This window comes from Gallinula chloropus (genome assembly GCF_964237585.1).
Source record: "Gallinula chloropus genome assembly, chromosome: 9".
In the NCBI taxonomy this organism is placed as follows: domain Eukaryota; kingdom Metazoa; phylum Chordata; class Aves; order Gruiformes; family Rallidae; genus Gallinula; species Gallinula chloropus.
In genome coordinates, this window is record NC_140094.1 from 16,370,445 (window position 1) to 16,388,367 (window position 17,923).

Here is a 17,923-nt window from a genome sequence, read left to right on the forward strand (position 1 = left end):
TGGTTTCTCTAAGAATAGATCAGGAGCTGCCTCAGTGTCAGATGGAGCGAGTGCTTTTCAGCTGGCTTCCAAATGTACCTGCTGCTGCCTGAGGCTGAGCCCGTCGGCAGCGCTGGTGGCTCTGCTGTGAGGACATTTTTAAGCAAGGGTAAAAACCACTGTCAGTGACCCAATGTTCCTAGTCCTGTGCAAAGGTCAGGACAAAAAAAAACCCATCAGCCTCAGCCAAACACCCTTCAAGGCTTTCAGCAGATCCCCAAACCCACTTACTGTAAAGGTTTGATAGTTTATTTCCCTGAGGAGGGGCACCTCCAGGAGATGTCATGTTGGAAGGTGGAAAAGATAGAACAGTTACCCAGTCACAGTTGCTTTCTTCCCAGAGAAGACAGGATTTTTATACATTTTTCTCCACTTCTTTAGCTTTCAAAGTCTTCACTATAGTTTTTAGTTTAGACTAGTAGCCACCTTCCAGCCAAACAACTCCTGTTGTCTTGTATTTGTATCTGTTTGCATGAGTGTGGTTGTAACCTGCCATTTACTGCCCCTCAGCCACTCCGGCTGTCTTGGCCCCCCCAGGCAGTTACTGGGGTGCCTGAGGTTTGCCTTTGGGGAGGGGCTGTTTAGTCATCCACAACACTAAATATTTATACTGCAGTAGCACCCCAGCAAATTGTTGAACATTTATGCAAATGAAGGCAACCCTGAGGAGGGATAAAGCCTAAAGAAATGAATAGAGTTACACTAAGAGTAGAATGAGCAGAGTGAAGAGTTATGCTTGGTGACTTGGTTTGGATTATAAACTGAAGTGTGACACTGCTGGACATAGAGATCTTGGTTTGGTACTTGACACAAAGATTGTAGAGCCCCAGGTTGGTTTGTGTTGGAAGGGATCTTAAAGCTCATCTTAAAGCTCATCTAGTTCCAACCCCCTGCTGTGGGCAGGGACACCTTCCACCAGACCAGGTGTTTATCTGGTACCTTCAGTGGCTGTTGAAGCCAAACAAATAGTTGTGGTCCTTGGTCAGAAGCCCCACACTGAGCTTTACCCGTGACCCCACAAATCCCATGGTGCTCTCGTGCAGGCTGTCTTGGTTTCAGGAAGCAGTGCTGCATATGACCCTCACCCAGAATAACCTGGGAGCTGAAGACTGAAACAGGCTAAACCATCAAAAAGATGAGAGGGGCTGTAATCTGAGTCTTGGGAAGCAGCGAAGACAATTGACGCTGGTGTCCTACGCAGTGGGCAAGTGCTGTTATCGCTGGGATATGGTTTTAAAAACCAGCCCATTTCCTTTGATAATGCAATAATTTCTGAAAAGCTTTTAGCCTTTAGTGTTTTTCAAACACTTTAAAATGGTCTCTATTAGATTGAGCCTTCCAGGGGATTTGCAAAAAGAAATTTGATGTTGAAACCAAATTGTCATCTGGGTATTCTCAGAGTAGTCACCACTTACGGAGCAATTTCAGTTTCGTAGTTCAAGGACTGAGATAAAATTTAAGCACCTAAATTGTTTGTCTGGATTGATGGGGTGTTTTGTTAGGGCTGGAAGGGATAGATTCAGCTCTTAGCTTCTTAATTAAAATGTCAGGTATCAGATTTGCATAAATAGGATATTTTATATAATTTGTTTTCCTGGAGAAGTATTCTTTCTGCAGATTACTGGAGGAAGGGCTGAGATGAGCAGAGTTACTTTTTCTAAAACATTCTGGGGTTTGCTTTTTTTAAGTATTTTTACAGAGAGCAGTTAAATAGTAACTTCAGCTTGAGCAGAACATCCCCAAACATACCTAGCCATGAGTTACATTCCTGGCTTTGGGTCAGCGAGCTTGCAGAGGCAGAGGTGTCTTGTTAGGGTCACAGCAGTAATGGTTTCCATCATGTAGAAGACACTCATGTCCACACAGCTTTTCCTCCTCATATCAAGCCACTCGCCTAGAAGTGAGTGTCCTGCTTTTACTGCTAGCAGATACAGGATTACTTAGAGAAATGATAAGGCAGCTATTTGTGTGGTGGCATATGTATTCCTTGGGAAAGTATCTCCGCAAACCCCTGTCATCAGACATGTTCTGTCTGAAGTTAATTGCCCATTATCATAAAAGCTGTAATTGCAAAGGAAAAAAATACATGGAAATTAAATTCCTATAAACATTTTTTTCAGGTCTGCTCTTACAGAAATCCTTTTGGCACAGAATAGTGCATCCACCTCGGGTGTTCGTGTTTGTGACACTTGCAGGTTGTTATAGGTTTGGCTGCTTAGATGTCAGAGTGCACCTCCTAGTCACTGGGGGGCTGCTTGGGGTTGGTGTTTGGTTTGGGTTTTCTTTAGCTTGTTTTTCTAAGTGTTTTAGTCTTGCACAAGGGCTTTAGAACCATAGAATGGTTTCAGTTGGAAAAGGCCTTCAAGATCGTTGAGTCCAACCATCTATCCAGCCCTACTGGGTCCAACACTAGACCATGTCACCAAGTACAATATCTACTCTTCTTTTAAACCCCTCCAGGGATGGTGACTCAACCACCTCCCTGGGCAGCCTGTTCCAACATCTGACAATTTGGATCAATCAGCTGGGGAAGAATCTTTCTGTGCAGAAACACTTGTGAGGGATTTTCAGAGTTGTGATACAAATATCCACTGAGAAAAGAACCAAAAAGGCAGCTCAGGTAGGGTCACCTGCTGGGGTGCAGCTGGAGTTCCCAGGGTCTTAAGGAAGATTCTTGGAGTGATGCATCTGCCTCTCCAAAAAGCACAATACCCTCCTGGCACCAGCTCTCCTTCCTCTGCAGGCAGTAGGGGAACCTTGAAGTTGTCCACAGCAAACGAGTTGGTGGATGGGAATGGGAGGTTGTTCCAGCCAGCTTATTTCAGGAGCTAAATCATGGTGGTGGCTTTTTAGGACAACACTAAAAAAACCCCACCCCCAAAAGAACCCTGCCCCACAAACCAAAGCCAAACACAAACCTTGGTTCAGCTGCTGGCAGTTAAAGGAAGTTTGGCTGCTAGTGTTTTGTCACATTCTCTGGAGTCTAGAAATTATTTTAGGGAGGCTCTATTACAAAATAATTAAAAGCAGAGAAGTGTTTGCGGCTTTGTTTCAAAACCTGAAGGAAAAACATGGGTGATAATGATGGAGTGAAAATAACTTCACCCCTGTGAATGACGTGAGAACTGTCTAAGCATTGTAACCCAGCCAGAAGTAACAGCCAGCTACAGGCTGTTGATTAGGAATATATTGTTTGCTGTTATCCATTTGAGTTGTATTGCTAAATAATGACATTTTTTTGTTCTAAAATCCAAAAATGTTTGTGGTAGAGGTGACAAATTAAGGAGTGAAGCTGGTGTGTGGAGAGGGAGAAGGTGATGTGTTACAGTGGGGCTGCATGAGTGTGGAGTAGGCAGAGGGGTTGCAGTGACCCCAGTCATCCTACCCCTTAGGGCAGCCTGTGCCCCATCCCTCTGCGGGCTGGGTCGCTGCTGTGGGCACCAGTCCCTGCCCTTGCTGAGTCCTCTGCCTGCCAGGACAGCAGCAGCCAGCGCTGTTCCACTGGCTTTGGAGACAGGTTGTTGCAGGACTAAACTGGGCTGGAACATGAGCCAGATAAATGGTGTCTGCGCCTTGTCTGACTAACTGCTGCCTCCTGCCTGGGAACTGAACCAGGGCCGGGATGTCTCTGGTACACTCAGTGTGAGAAACTCTGTTCCCTCCCAGTGACTTACAGGAATTTTTCCCTTTTTGTTTCATTTTGAAACTTCCACACAGAACAAAATCTACAGAAATGCAAACCTTGTCTTGCTGTAAGATGTATATATTTGTAAATGTGCTGTACCTCTGGGTTGAGAAGCAGCTGTGAGAGGAACATGTACAGATTGAAAGCAGGATGCAAAAAAAAATCGGTTTGGAGGCTCATGTCCTGTTAAGGTCCTGGTGAAATGTGGAGGATTGTTCCCAGACTTCAGGGTTTTCAAGTGTGGGCTCCTTCTGATCACTGGCCTTTGTTTTGGGCAGAAAGCATTTATATTTGTGTGTGTGTATCTCATTCTTGTGTATTTCTGTGTGTGCATATACACATACACATATAGATAAACAAAAATAGATCTATAAACTACTTATTTGTTTTTCCCCTCTTAGATTACTCCTTGACTAGTGCAGACCTGTCTGCCTTGCAGGGATTTAACTCCCCAGGGATGCTGTCCTTAGGGCAGGTATCTGCCTGGCAACAGCACCATCTCGGTCCAGCGGCCCTCAGCTCTCTCGTGTAAGTACAGCCGGTAAGGTTACGGTACTGCGCCCAGTCGGGAGCTTCTGCCTCTTCAAGCTGAATAACCTGCTCTGGGAGATGTTTAGCCCAGGACTGCTGTGGTTTCCCACTGGCTGGTGATGCTGCATTGCCTTTCGCGTTTGCTCCTTGGCTGCAAAGGCGTGTGTGCTTCCTGGGTGCCCATTGGTCAGGTCAGCACGCCAGCTGACAGGCTGCAGCTCTGCAGGCCCAGCTTCTTACCAGGGGAGTCACCTGCCTGGTAAACGGAGCTGTTTGGAAACGGTCCTGTTCAGTTTGACTTCTTCACTGCGTTCAGACCTTTAACTGATGCTTTTTTCAACCTTGTTTCCTCAGTGAGTTGCATTGATTTGTATTCTCATTTTGCGGGTGGTGAACCACGAGACCACACCATCACCCAGGCACAGGAATTGTTGCTTTCTTTCCCTTGTTTGTGTTGTCTTATTTCTGCCTTTTGGTTTTCTCTTTCCCAGTACTGGCAGCCAGCTATCTCAGGGTTCAAATTTATCCATTAATACCAACCAAAACATCAACATAAAATCCGAACCAATTTCACCTCCCCGGGACCGTGTAACTCCCTCTGGGTTCCCGCAGCAGCAGCAGCCACAACCGCAGCAACAGCAGCAGCAGCAGCAGCAGCAACAGCAGTCGCGGCAGGAAATGGGTCGCTCTCCTGTTGACAGTCTGAGCAGCTCCAGCAGCTCCTACGATGGCAGCGACCGGGAAGACCCGAGGAGCGATTTCCATTCACCTGTGGTGCTGGGAAGGCCCCCGAATTCCGAAGATAGAGAGAGTCCATCGGTAAAACGAATGAGGATGGACACATGGGTGACATAAGCCTGCAGTGTTGCCTCTTCAGTTTTGTGTTCTCAAAATGAACTGTCCTGACATATCTAAATTTATAAATAAGGACATGAAATAAGTATATTTATATGTATATACATACATGCATATATATATCTCCACATGCATATATATGTGCTAGTGTGTGTAGCATACACAAAATCATCAGGCACTTACGACAAACTTCTTGTATAGCTGCAGCTGTCCCATGGTAAAACGTAACAGAACAATCCCGTAGGTATTGATCTAGTCTGGCACTTACCTGGACTTGTTGTTTTAATAATATATCCTGTTTTGCAGAGAAACCTTGTACCCGCATTATAACCCTACCACACTAGATTGCAGAAACCAAGAGGGCTCGCCTGTAGTAATGTCCCTGTGTGTTTTATTCAAGCTGTATGGTTACTTGTAGTTAAGAAATAATGCTTTGTAGCAGCAGAGCAGTAGAAAAGCAGGAAGAAGAAAGCAATACTGTACATAAAATGACCTTTATATTACCCAACCTGGCATGGGTCTCTATTGCAGAGGGTGCATGGAGAAGGGCTGATGCTATAAGAAATAAAAAACCCCACAAAAACCCTGTTTTGCACGTGCAAAAAAAATAGTGTATTGGGTCAAAGAAGTGATTTTTTTAATGAGTGAAAGAGAGACATAGAGAACTCGCATGAAATATTCAGAAAATATTAGCCTAGAAAATAGAACATTAACAAAATAAAATTAATATATTAAGTTATAATTGGAATATGTTTGACAAATTTGTTTTTACGTTCATACCTTTGAAAAATATAGAAACGGATTTTAGCTCATGTATATTTTATATTAAAGAAAACAATACCCTAATGAATTGAAGACTATATATAAAGTTATATACAGTACTTTTGAACACATTCTGCTATGAATTATTTATATAAGCCAAAGCTGTATGTTGTAGCTTTTTTGTAGAGTATAGTTTTATCTTATTTTGACTTTCTAGTTTTTGCTTTCAAAGATGAAAAGGAAAAACTTGCAGGCGGAACCTTGGGGGAAAAATAAGCCATGAACACTTATATGTAAATTTAAATTTGAGCCAAACTCTTTGTGTATATAGCATCCTAAATATATTATCACCTTTGGTGTAAGTACCTATGTATTGTACGTTCACCAGATTAAAAAGTATATTTTTGTGGATTGACGCCAACTTGAAAAAAGGCGAGGTCCTTATTATTAAGTAGAGTATTCACTGTTTAATATTTACTATTTTGTTAAATATACTGTACTTTCTTTGGATTTTAATTATTATTAATATTATTATCCAGATTTTTCAGAGGGTGTATAAAGGGGTTGTCCCCCTCACTGGTGGTGAATGTGTGCCGTTAAATTGTAATCTCTGTGCTGTATGGTTAAGCTTCATTATACATTTTATATATATGTATATAAATAGCAAAGTGGCAAAAAAAAATCCGGTGTTAAGTTCATCCTGCATAAATATATAAAAAAAAAAATCTGTTACAACACATTTTAAGGCATCATGTTAAAACTGCCTCTTCTGAGGAAGGAGAAAAAAGTGGAAAAACTTGACCTAATTTCTCATGATAGGGAATAACACATATCAGATGAGCACAAAAGGTTGTTTAAGTTGGTAAGTGGTTTGGGATAAAGCAAATTTGTTGTTTCCCTTCGCTGGAATGGGGGAGTGTGGCTGGCCTGGTGCTGGCAAGGGGAGGTTTGGTTCTGTCTGGGGCTGGGTAGCGTGAGGTGAGGCAAGGACAGGGAGGGCACCACCTGCTCCACTGGCAACTTCTGCTCCGAGGGGCAGGAGCTGCGTGTGAGCAGGAAAAAGTCTGGGGAGCCAGCAGCTCGGTGTGTTGGCTCATACCAACTGGATTGGGTTAGGGAGCGTGCCTACCTTTTCTGGTCTCTGTTATGATCCTTGCTGTGCCTCTCCCCTCCCTTGTCCTAGGAGCAAAGTTGGGTGAGTACAGCTGAGTTATTACTGCTGGTAGTCCTAGTTCTGGCAGAGAAAGTACGGTGCCATTTGCTATCCCGTGCCCTCCACCTTATCCCTGATGTTTATGCTTGGGCTTTAATTATTTGTAATTACAAAAAGTCACTTGATACTGTAACTCACAAGTGTGAAAAATGGAAAAACAGCAGGGACAGAGACCTCCTGTCTGCTTGCTTTCATGTGTGAGTGAAGAACAAAGCCAGTACCCACAGCTCCCCAAACCATGCTCCTGTTGCCATGGTAACTTAACAACTGTACAGGTTTCAGTTCCTTTCAGCCACTTACCTTTGGAACAAATGACGCCCCGTTTATTGCAGTTAGTGATCAGTTTATGGAAGTGCAGAGGAAAGTAAAACCTGTTCTAATGGCAAATCCATTTCCAAAGTGGCTGAATTCACTTACCACTTCAGAGAACCTTTTAATGCTCTGAAAAGTTATGTGATTTTTTCATTATTTATGCACATATATGAACTTTGCTGTACATCTGAGTGGGAGTTCTGCATTCACATTTACTGTCTATTTTCTTGTGTGCCTTATAAGATGGCTTTGCTGACTGTATCTCAATAGTCTTTATTTCTATGCAGGTTTTTAAACAGTACTATTACTGTGTTCTTAAAGAAAAAAGCTACATAAGGGTTAGAGTTTGTATTGAAATTGCACCAATGTATTAAAACAAAATATAATCAGTTCTTAAGAACCACTCCAGGGACTGTTCTCGTGTTGCCCCAGACCCACCACCAGACTCAGCAGAACAAGTCTTTCCGCAGACCTCCCGCGGCAGGGGAGGATCTCATGCCGTTGAATAAATGGGAATCTTGATTTTTAATAACAAGTAACTGACTTTGGAACATACTTTTTTAGGAATTGTAAAAAAAAATAAAAGTTTTGTAAAAAAAATAAAAAGACATAGCACAGGTATTTCAACAGGAGAAAAGATACTTTTTTAAATTACCTAGACTGAATGAAGTTGCAAGTGGATCCAATCCTAGTCTGAACCCATTCGAGTCTGAATGATTTAAGGTTTTTATCTGCTCTCGTGACAAATCACCTCTCCATCTTCGGGCTCTCACTGTAGTGTTTAAAAATACACGTTATCAGGGATTCGTCAGAGAAAAATGCTTTAGCCTTTCCTTTCACTCAAAGGACACTAATGCATCAGAAACTTGCGAATTACTGTGCGCACAAGAAATACATAGTAAATAAGGAACAAAATAACTCCTAACAATTGATCATGGGAAGAAGTTAAATTAGAATGTGAAAGAAGAAAGACTTAAAAATGTAAACGTTTAAATCGTAGTAGAAACTTTCTTCACTTTGCTGTGCAAGAGAACACTGCTTTGCTATATTTAAAATGGCTTTTTTAAAAGAGATTTATGTATTTGGTAAATGTTTGTAGTCAACAGTTCACAAAGAAGCTGTTCACGGTTTAATGATGATAAGCCGTTTGGCGGCACAAGCTGGACTTTGTTGCCATCCTTGAGACGAATCTTTTAAGAAAAAAATAAGTTAATCTCAATTTTTTCCCTGAATGTGTTGTTTTTTCTTCAATATACAATAAATATTCTAGTGAACTTTTTATCAAATGGTTAAGAAATGCTAGAGGTTGTTGTAAAATATTTGTATCCTGCATTCACTAAAGTAAAGATACTGGCTTTTACTGTGTACTCCGGCCTCTCTCGTGTTTGCAGAGCCTGTTTGGCACATCTGTGTCCCCCTCCAGGTAGCGGAAACACTCCTCAGGCTGGGTTTTGGGGTGCTGAGTTTAAGTATGGAGTTGGGGATGCCTGTACTCCTTAGTGCATCACCAGAAGAACTTACCAGCCCTTGTGGAAGAATGTGGAGGGGCAGGGAGGGTGGTGGTGGGGTGCAGGCTGGCTCTTCCCCTTTCCAGGCACTGTTGCTCTCCATCCCCCCTTTTTGCTGGCAGTTGGTGCCAGGGAGCTGGTGCAGAGGTGCTGGGGAGTTGCAGTTTGTGGTGCTGCCTCTGTGGCCACAGTTCAGCGTTGTGAAACCAGCACAGAGGAAGCAGCACCACCCCCAGCTCAGGGCGGCTGTGAACCAAACAGCTTTGGCGTGAGAACCCTGCAGAGAAAAGCCGGCGCGTTCTGGCTCTTCCTCGTGTCAGGCACCCACCCACCTGTGGGGACGTGCCCTGCGCGGCGCAGCAGCTCCGCTGGTGGCGGGTAAAAACCCCCAAAAAGGTACAAGCTGCCTGGGGGGTTGGTGCCCCTTGTGCTTTTACTTTGTTTTATTTAAAAATGTATCAATCCCCCCTCCCAGATACATTTCCTTCACAGAAGAAAAATACAAGGCTTTGTTCAGGATAAGATACCTCAGAGTCCTTGTTTGTGAAATGAGGTTCCCTCAAGGCTTCCCGTGCACACGGACAGCTGCGGCAAGGCAGAGTTACCGTTATAACATCACCCCCTTCTGCTTGCTCGGTGCGGTGTTCCGCGCAGCGCCAGGGAAGCCTCAACCCCGTTTCACCCCACCACACAGACGCTGTCAGCCTGCTCAGCCTCTGGCCAGGAAGAGCCTCACCTCTTGGCCACAGCAGCTGGTGCTGTGGCTCTCACTCACCTCCACCTTTGCTCACAGAGCTGTAAGCAACAAAAATACATCCCTCTGACCCCAAATGCACCCCTCCACCAGCCCCAAGGCAGCACTGCTGTGGCCTCGCTGAAGGTACAACTGGGGCAGCAGGGGCCAGTGTGGGTGAGGAGGCGGGGGGATGGGACACCAAGGGCTTTATGTGCCAGCTCTGCTCTCCCCCTCAAGAACGAGGCAGCTGCCAGCACTGCAGCAGGAGACAAGCCCAGCCCTGTACACATGGCCCAGGATAGGGCTGGGACCCCCATGGAAACAGAGCTGCTGCTGTCAGGTGCTGCCACTTACATTACCCTGTCCCTGGCCAAGTTTCACACACCTGGGCTGCAAAATTCCCTAGTGTTTGGTTCTAGGGCACGTTTACCTCGGCCCAGTCTCTGAATTAGTTCTGAGACAAATGCTTCTCTGCAACAAAGCTCCCCGAAGCCTCATTTTTCTGCTCACCTCTACTTTGTAGTGTTTACTGGCTCAGCCTAAAGAGCACAGACCTCAGGCTTACCGACATCTTGGGACACCACCAGCCTCCAAAGCTTCACTGGTCTGTCCTATGCACTCAGAAGCCTGTTAATGAAAACATCAGCAGGTCTCAGAAACATTTAACATGCAGCAGCTTAATTGTCCCCCTGCTATAAAGGCTTTGCACTTCTTTCCCTGGCTAGGGTAACTCAGGGCTTCCCTCCTGCACCTTGCAAACTGCAACTCGGCAATGCTCCCTCACGTGAAGACAACGAACAAGTTTACCCAAGGCCGAGACTGAAACTGGGCCTTTGAGATGCACCATTATTAGTACTATTGGCTTTAAAACGTAACACTGGCTAGACCTGCCTCCAGCAAAGGAGCCTTTGAGGAGCATGTACTATGTATCACAGCCTCACACTACTCACCCACCCTCCTCCAACACTCTTTGCCCACCTGCAGTCAAGTTGAAGGGCGGGCTCTGGACAAGCAGTACTCAGCAACCAGTCCAGCCTGCAGCGACTCTGGCTTTCAGGTGCTGTCTCTGAAGGATTTAATCTAAGGGAAGAGGGCTGGCCTCACCCTTCTCAGTGCTGGGCTTGAAGGACCCTGAGCTTCAACACGTCCCCAAAAGGCTGGGGGGAAAAGGTCAGCGTCTTCCTGCCCTGGCACACCTAGCTTAACACACGTCCTTTACGGGTTAAGTATGCCAACACTGCCATGGTCTGCAAGAGACAAAAAAATGGCATTTCAGAGAAAAAAAACAGCCCCTGCTTCTACTTTAAGCAAAAAAGTGTTTTTCTTAAAATGCAAACACTGCCCATCTTTCCAATCACATTAATACTGCACCCTCCATCTCAGCAGCAAAGGATGTGCTGCTTAGACAGGGCATTAAGAAATACCTGGAGCAACCACAATGAGTAAATTGCTACAAACTAAACTACTTTCCCTCAGTGGAGTTCATGAATGTTAAGCCAAGCTGCCAGATGATCTTTATCAGCAACAAAGCATCCTTATTCTTCCATAAAAAACACAATAAATCACACCACCACCTCCCTTTCAGTCAAGTTCAGGATTACAACATTAGCTACTTAAAAAAATAAAAATAATCTGTATTGTTATCTCCCTGAATGCACTTGACTCGAGTCACTGGTGTCCGGGCTTCTCTGTGGGAAGGACAGGCTGTGTTTGGCTGCCTCTGCCCCTTAGGAATATTTTTTCTACAACTGAGCTTTGTGGCAGTTTCCCTTCCAATCCATCTGTTGAAATATTTGAGGTTACTGTTGTGTTGGAGGTATGGGCCACCAGGCCTTGTGTTTTAAAATAGATGATATAAAATACTGGCAGGACAATTCCTATCAGGAGCATAATAAAAACTGCGTTCCACCATTGGATTCCACAGTCTGCACCATTACTGGTCTCTGGTTTCCCCGACTCGGGCAGCGGCCTCTCCAGCGCTTCCACACAATACTCTGCACTCAGCCGCACCTCTGCCTGCACCGCGTCCCGAATGTTCTTGTCAATCCCCCTGAAGTAGTCGCTCAGGTGCCCGCCGGCAGCAGAGCTGCTCGCACCCTCATCGGGCTCTGCGAAGTCCACGGATGTCAGCCCGCCCTGGCAGGGCACGGCGGGGGGCGGGCGTAGCTCTGTGCTGTTCTCCGTCAACAGCCCGTGGGTCTTCACCGGGATCTTGATGGACTTCAGGGCGTACAAGTCCTGCTCACAGATGAAGTTGTTGACACGTTTGATATCTGCAACCTACAGAATCCAAAAAGGACAGGGGTATTAGTGTAGGACAATCCAGCACTGAAGCAGGAAGTAGCTACAAAGCTAGTGTGCAAGCAGCAGCCAGAGAATAAAAGCAAGCCCTTGGTGTTTTGAGATTTCCCAGCCTGTTCCAGGGCTGCTCCAGGTCCTGCAGGACAGAGATGTCAAAACAGTCTATAACTTCCTCTAGTATCTCTCATAGGCTGCATTTTGCTTAATACTGTTTTTCCTTCCTTTTGCTTTCTTTACCATTCTCTCACTTACTGTCTCATCCAAGTTAAGGTAGGAAGAGTCTTTACAACAGATCCTTTTAAAAACGTTTCTGATATACCTTAAATAAAGCATGAGCGATTCAGTTGAGAGGCCATCATCAGTACCAGCAGACAACACCCTCCCACTGCTCAGAAAGCAGTTTCAGAGTGAGCAGAGCTCCACCTCTGGTGTACACAGCAGCAAGATCACAGCCTGGAAGAGAGCAGGTGAGCCTCTCCCTTTGCTCACGTTTCCAAGCACCACCCCTCTTCTGCACAACAGCAGCTCCGTGCAGCTGGTTCCTCCACAGTCAGTAAATGCTCCTGCTTCAGGTATCATCTCTGTGCATCTGTGATCATCTCCGGTGGTTTGGGTGCAGGGTTCCCATCCGTGACTGGCACTTCCACCCAGCCCACTGATGCAAACAGCAGTAAGAAGAGCAAGAAAGAACAAACCATACATGCAGCATATAGGTCACAAGGACAGCTGATAACAAAGAAAAGACAAAGGCGAGGCAGTGTTTCTTTATTTAATGTTAAATAAAGAGAGGACAGCTTAGTACAGTGTGCATCTAACAGGTAAGTACAAGACCTTCTAAGTTGCCCTAAATCCTCGGTCAAAGAAAGCAAACGACTGTCAGCGTGGGCAAGGAGCTCTCCAGAGCAGCCAAGGAGACATTAAAGAACCTCAAGGGAAAGGCCAGAGGATGCAAAACACAGAAAACCACAGGATCCCAAACCAAAGCGCAAGGCAACACAAACAGCTTAATTGCCTCTGATACGCCATACAGAAGAGACAGCACTTTTCAAGGAAGTTTTTGGTTTGTTTGTTCTTTGAGAAATCTCATCAATTACCATAGGAACTGTGTTCACTGCAGCCTCACAAGCTTCAGGCTATCACCAAAACTCAGAAACTAAAACCAAGAACGTGCTTCACTTCCTGGACAAATATGTTAAGTGCCATCAGTGCCAACAGCACTGCCAGTTCAGGGCAAAGATCCCCTTTTCCAAGGCAATACAGGAATACACCAGAAGGGAGCCTGGACATCTCCTCTGCCACCACAACAAGTGTTCAGTGCTACTTGGAGGCTGCACTGCTGCCAGGAGTGGGGAGGTGCCACCTCTTAGAGGGAAAGGCAATGCTCCCTCCCTGGCACCAGTGCCTACAGGTCAGAGGACCCTGTAGTGGGCCACGGGAGAGAGGAGCTGCCTCTCTCCATCCACCTCCCCTCCAGCCTGTACAGGCTGTCACAGAGCAGCACATCAAGCCCAGCTACATTGCAGTCCCTGAAAGGTGGCAAGTCAGCTACGTCACAGCCAGAAAGCAAACCTCTGCTGAAGGGCAGAGGTGAGATGAATGCCTGAGTCTCACATTTACTCGGCAAAGCTTGAGAAATCTGAAAGAGGGATGTCTGATCTGGTGTCCCTGAGGCAATGGGAATCCTCAGCTGCTGGTTCAGACTCCTCACAGCTTGCCCCAGCGTAACATCAGGACTTGAACCCTGAACAATTAGTTATGAAACAATAATCTCACCCAAAGCCTCCTCACTGAGGTGGTGCTTCAATTTTTGGTTTTGTTCCAAAGAAAACAAATTATCAGGACAGTAAATATCCCCTGCAGTGTCTGCAATCAAACACTGCAATATTGTGCTAAGGCTCTAGTAACAGAAAGTGGAGCAGCACTCGCGCAGAAACAACAAACAACGCTGATGGGAAGCACACAAGGGCATCAAGCTGCACAAGCCATTTAGGCTTATTTTCTGTACTCGTTTTTTTGGCTGCAGTGAGCTCCTCTTGTCCCAGCTAAGAACAATGCCAAAAGCAGGCCAGGACTATAAATGGTCAAGAGTGAAAATGAGAATTTCAAAGAAGTGCTTTGCATCTCTGCCAAGTTATCTGTAGGACACACAAAGCTAAGTGGTGCACTGTCTTAATACCCCCACCCCAAGTAAGCGCTGATAGCTCTGAATCCAAAGACAAGTTCCTTAATTTCATGGAGAAGCTCATCCTGGATTTTTTTAAAGTCACACACATATGTGGCCACAGATCCCTCCTTCCTGTGGGAGGAGAACACTGACTACGTGGTTCCTCCCCATCAGCTTGCTTTCCCAACCTGACAAATCCAGCAGCTGTCAGTGGGTGAGGCAGAGCAGATCTACCTGCATCTCCTGGGGATGAAAGGCTCTGGGAGCAGGGCAGCAGGGGAGATGGATGAACAGTCACAATACGGAGAGGACTGAGCCCTCCTGAACAGGGGGAAGAGCAGGAGTTTTCATGTCATAAAACAGGAGTTGTTCAGAATCTTCCTCCTTTGAGTTCACTGAACTGCTATGATTTGGCACAAGCAGCAAACCAAACACAATTGCTGAGGGATGAGCAGTCGTGACTACAAAAGTCAACTGCTGTAGCTCTGAGTTCTCATGTTCCATTGGTGCCAATCAAGGCCTATTCAAGTCCTACCAAACTTGCTTCTTCACATGCATCAGACTCATCAGCAGAACTTTGAAGGGTTTCTTTTTTGTTTTGTTTTTGTTTCTAAGGGAATGGGAGGGGAGGAATTGTCGCAATTCCTCTCAGCTCTCTTGCTTCAGCTGCACCACACAGCTGTTTTGTTAAGCAAGACAGACTGCAATAGTATTGCAGCAGTTGAGCCAGTACTGTATCATTATCCCTATCCAGGTCACTGTCCAATTGTTTGCATCATGGAACTTTTTAATCACAGTCTAGCTTGCAGATAAAGGAGGCTCTAAAAATACAGCTTTAACTGCTAAACAACAGGGTATTTCTAATGTTCGGATCAGGTAATTAAAACTTTTGAACATTTTTTCCTCATAAAGCTCTCTGGTTTGGAACAAAGACTATGTTATTTTGTAGCATGTTCCAACTCCAGAGAAAATCCAGCACCCACACACACTCCCTTCAGCACACACGCATGCTCCCTTCTTTCTGGGGAAGACAGCAAACAATCCAAACCCACATGGACAGGCAGCACCCGGATTCTGTGACCTGGACTTTGGCATCTCTCCTCCAAATCCACCCTGTTAGACTTAGACCTTCCTTGAATTATGTAAGCTCATACCTTTCAAAAAAACAAATGAAAAAAACCCCACAACAGACACCATCAGAGTGGCTCTTCTTCGTACTGTTGGGATTGCTTAAGAAACTATATGCTCCTTGGGTGCAGGGCTCTCACCCTCATTTCTGTACTCAGCTTCCTAGTTTTTGCCCTTATTTAAATATCTAAGTACAAATCATGACTGCTACACTGCACTTAGTCACGCAAACTAAACAGGAAAGCAGGTCACGCAGGGCGTGGGGTTGACACGCTGCTCTAGGCTGCTAGTTGAAGAACTCTTTCTTTGTTGTTGGGTTTTTGATTTTCCTTTCTCCAGCTCAGTTTTAGTCAGGTATCAACCACTCATATAACACACAGGGCAAACACTTTTCAGTGTCAAAACTAATCCAACCACAGCAGACTTTCCTGTAACTAAGCTACACGTAAAATACCTCTAAAGTAATTAGACCCAAACAGAGATAGCTCTTACTTTACAACCATACTGAAGGGCTAGCTTGTTAAGGTTATCATCCTCTGTAATCTCTCGTTCCAGCAGTACCACATCTCCAACTCTGTCCCGAGAAGTGCTGCATCGCTGCTGCTCCTTGCCCCTGGGTCGCAGTTCCATAACATTGAGTTCCTCCTCTGATGACTCTTCTGAATCAGATCGGCCATTGGGAAACACGTACACCTGCCTGCCCGGGTAATTATGGATGGTGACAGGAGCCTGGAAGGATCGTGTCCTGCTCTCATTCAGCCTCATCTTTTATACCAGCACCTGGAACAAAAATCAGACAGTTTTAATTTCCCTATTACATGTTTATTTCTTAGCATGTAAAATATGGGAGAACAGCCAACAAGCACAGCAGTCGCACACACGCACACACATACACACAGAGCTTTCCTTTTACCCAGATCTCTGTAAGGGGAAAACCAAATGATGCCACACGAACAGCAAGGACAGAAATATTAGACCCCTTATGTATACACACTTCAACAATGAAAAAAGTTCTCAAACACTTTTTTTCTGTCTACCTGTGGACAAACAACCATGTAACTCCACTTTGCCACACACCATAAATACTATTTTCTATAATTTCATTAAAAAAGCAATCTAAGAGTCTTATAACTGTGGTAAAAGAAGACTACACAACAGATCCCTTAACAACGTACATTAAAAACTGACCCAAACTACTCCTTATGTCACTTTTCCCCAAGTCCTTAATTTTCCACGCTTCAAGAATACATGTTTTATTTTCATGCAAGTACACTTTGTTTTTGCTTTATTTTTTTAATAGGGACAGCTCAAGCTACACGTAATTTCAACAAGGTAATTTTGTTGTATAAAGAACCCACCTGGGCACTTTAATTAATTACTGGTAGGCCTACAGCAGCAAGTTTATTTTTCTCCTCCTCAGCCCTCAGCTCCCCAGACAATTTGTTGCCAGAGTCGGGTACAGGTGAGAAAACCCCACATTCTCACAGAACTCCACTGACCTCAATGTTCTCAATCTACCCATAAGGGATTCTTATGGCAAACCACTACCATAGTTCTACGGCGTTTCATCAGTGCTGAGGCTGGCACCCACTGGGTCACTGCTGGGCTGGAAGAGCTAAAGACCCAAGACCACGGTCTCCCTGGACGCTCCCTGGGCGATAAGCTGCAAGCCAAGCACCATCCTCAGCGGGCGCTCTCCCGACGCACCTCACCTATCGTTTCTCCCCAGGGAGGGCCTAACTCCTCTCAGCCCGGCTCTGGCTGCCCCAACCCCCGCACGCCTGGGTCGGATGGGCCCGGCCTCTGCCCCGCACCGACCCACCGGACAACCCCGGTGCCGGCAGCCACGGGCAGGCAGGAGCCCGCTAAACTCTCCGCGTTTCGGCAGGGTGGAGAGGAACCCCCAACGCCAGATCGGCGGCCCGCCCCCAGCACCGCTTCCACAGGGCAGCGGCGGCCCACCAGGAGCCTGCCTCGGTCCCCGTGGGGCCCGGCGCGTCGCTCACCCCCGCCCCGCGCGAGGGCCCCGCGCCGGTCCCCTCAGCGCCTCAGAGGAGTCGTCTGACCCCCTCAGCGCCTCAGGGGGCCCCGACCCCTCAGCGCCTCAGGGGACTCCGATTCCTCCAGAGCCTCAGGGGGCCCCGACCCCCTCAGCGCCTCAGGGGGACTCCAATCCCTCCAGCGCCTCAGGGGGCCCCGACCCCCTCAGCGCCTCAGGGGGCCCCGCTCCTCCAGGCACCGGGATACCCGAACCCCTGGCCCGCGGCGGGCGGGCCCGGCCCCTCTCCCCTCAGCCCCCGCACCCCTCAGGGCGGCCGGGCCCTGTCCCGAGCCCCTGCACTGACCCGCCACTCGCCGGCCATCAGCCACACGCACCAACCTAGCAACTACTCTCGCCCAGCTCTCTTCCCATTGGATAACAATGCCGGAAGGCGGGATCCTCAGTGCCGTCTGGCCAATGGGCTGCGGCGAAAGGGTGAAGCAAGGTTGGTTGAGCGGTCAGCGCTGGAACGTGTCGGCAGGAGGCAGGGCCCTCTTAAAGGGCCCGCGGTGCTCCCGCAGCCCAGGCGAGAGCTGTGCCCGAAGGACTGGCGGCGCCGGCGCGTGCAGCTCTGCGTGTGGCATCGCTGCAACGATGTACATCGCACTGCCGATAACTACAGTCACAACGCGGTTTCAGGTCTCACAC

General features: G+C 46.6%; 2 protein-coding genes across 3 annotated transcripts in view; one reads left to right on the forward strand and one right to left on the reverse strand.

The window, feature by feature from the left end:
* MEF2A (myocyte enhancer factor 2A) overlaps positions 1-8,764 on the forward strand; it is a 54,318-nt gene extending 45,554 nt beyond the window's left edge. For both annotated transcript variants that reach the window (XM_084268343.1, XM_084268342.1), the window contains 2 exons: positions 4,126-4,252; positions 4,747-8,764. In XM_084268343.1, coding sequence (XP_084124469.1) covers positions 4,126-4,252; positions 4,747-5,110 — 491 coding nt within the window. In that variant the 3' untranslated portion in view covers positions 5,111-8,764. The remainder of the gene's footprint in view (positions 1-4,125; positions 4,253-4,746) is intronic.
* A 2,388-nt stretch (positions 8,765-11,152) lies between these two features.
* Positions 11,153-17,596, reverse strand: LYSMD4 (LysM domain containing 4). Its single transcript, XM_084268333.1, has 3 exons — positions 17,580-17,596; positions 15,727-16,014; positions 11,153-11,921 (listed from the first exon to the last, which is right to left on the reverse strand). The coding sequence occupies exons 2-3, from the start codon at positions 15,997-15,999 to the stop codon at positions 11,310-11,312; spliced, it is 885 nt and encodes a 294-aa protein (XP_084124459.1). The 5' UTR covers positions 16,000-16,014; positions 17,580-17,596; the 3' UTR covers positions 11,153-11,309.
* Positions 17,597-17,923: the final 327 nt, after the last annotated feature.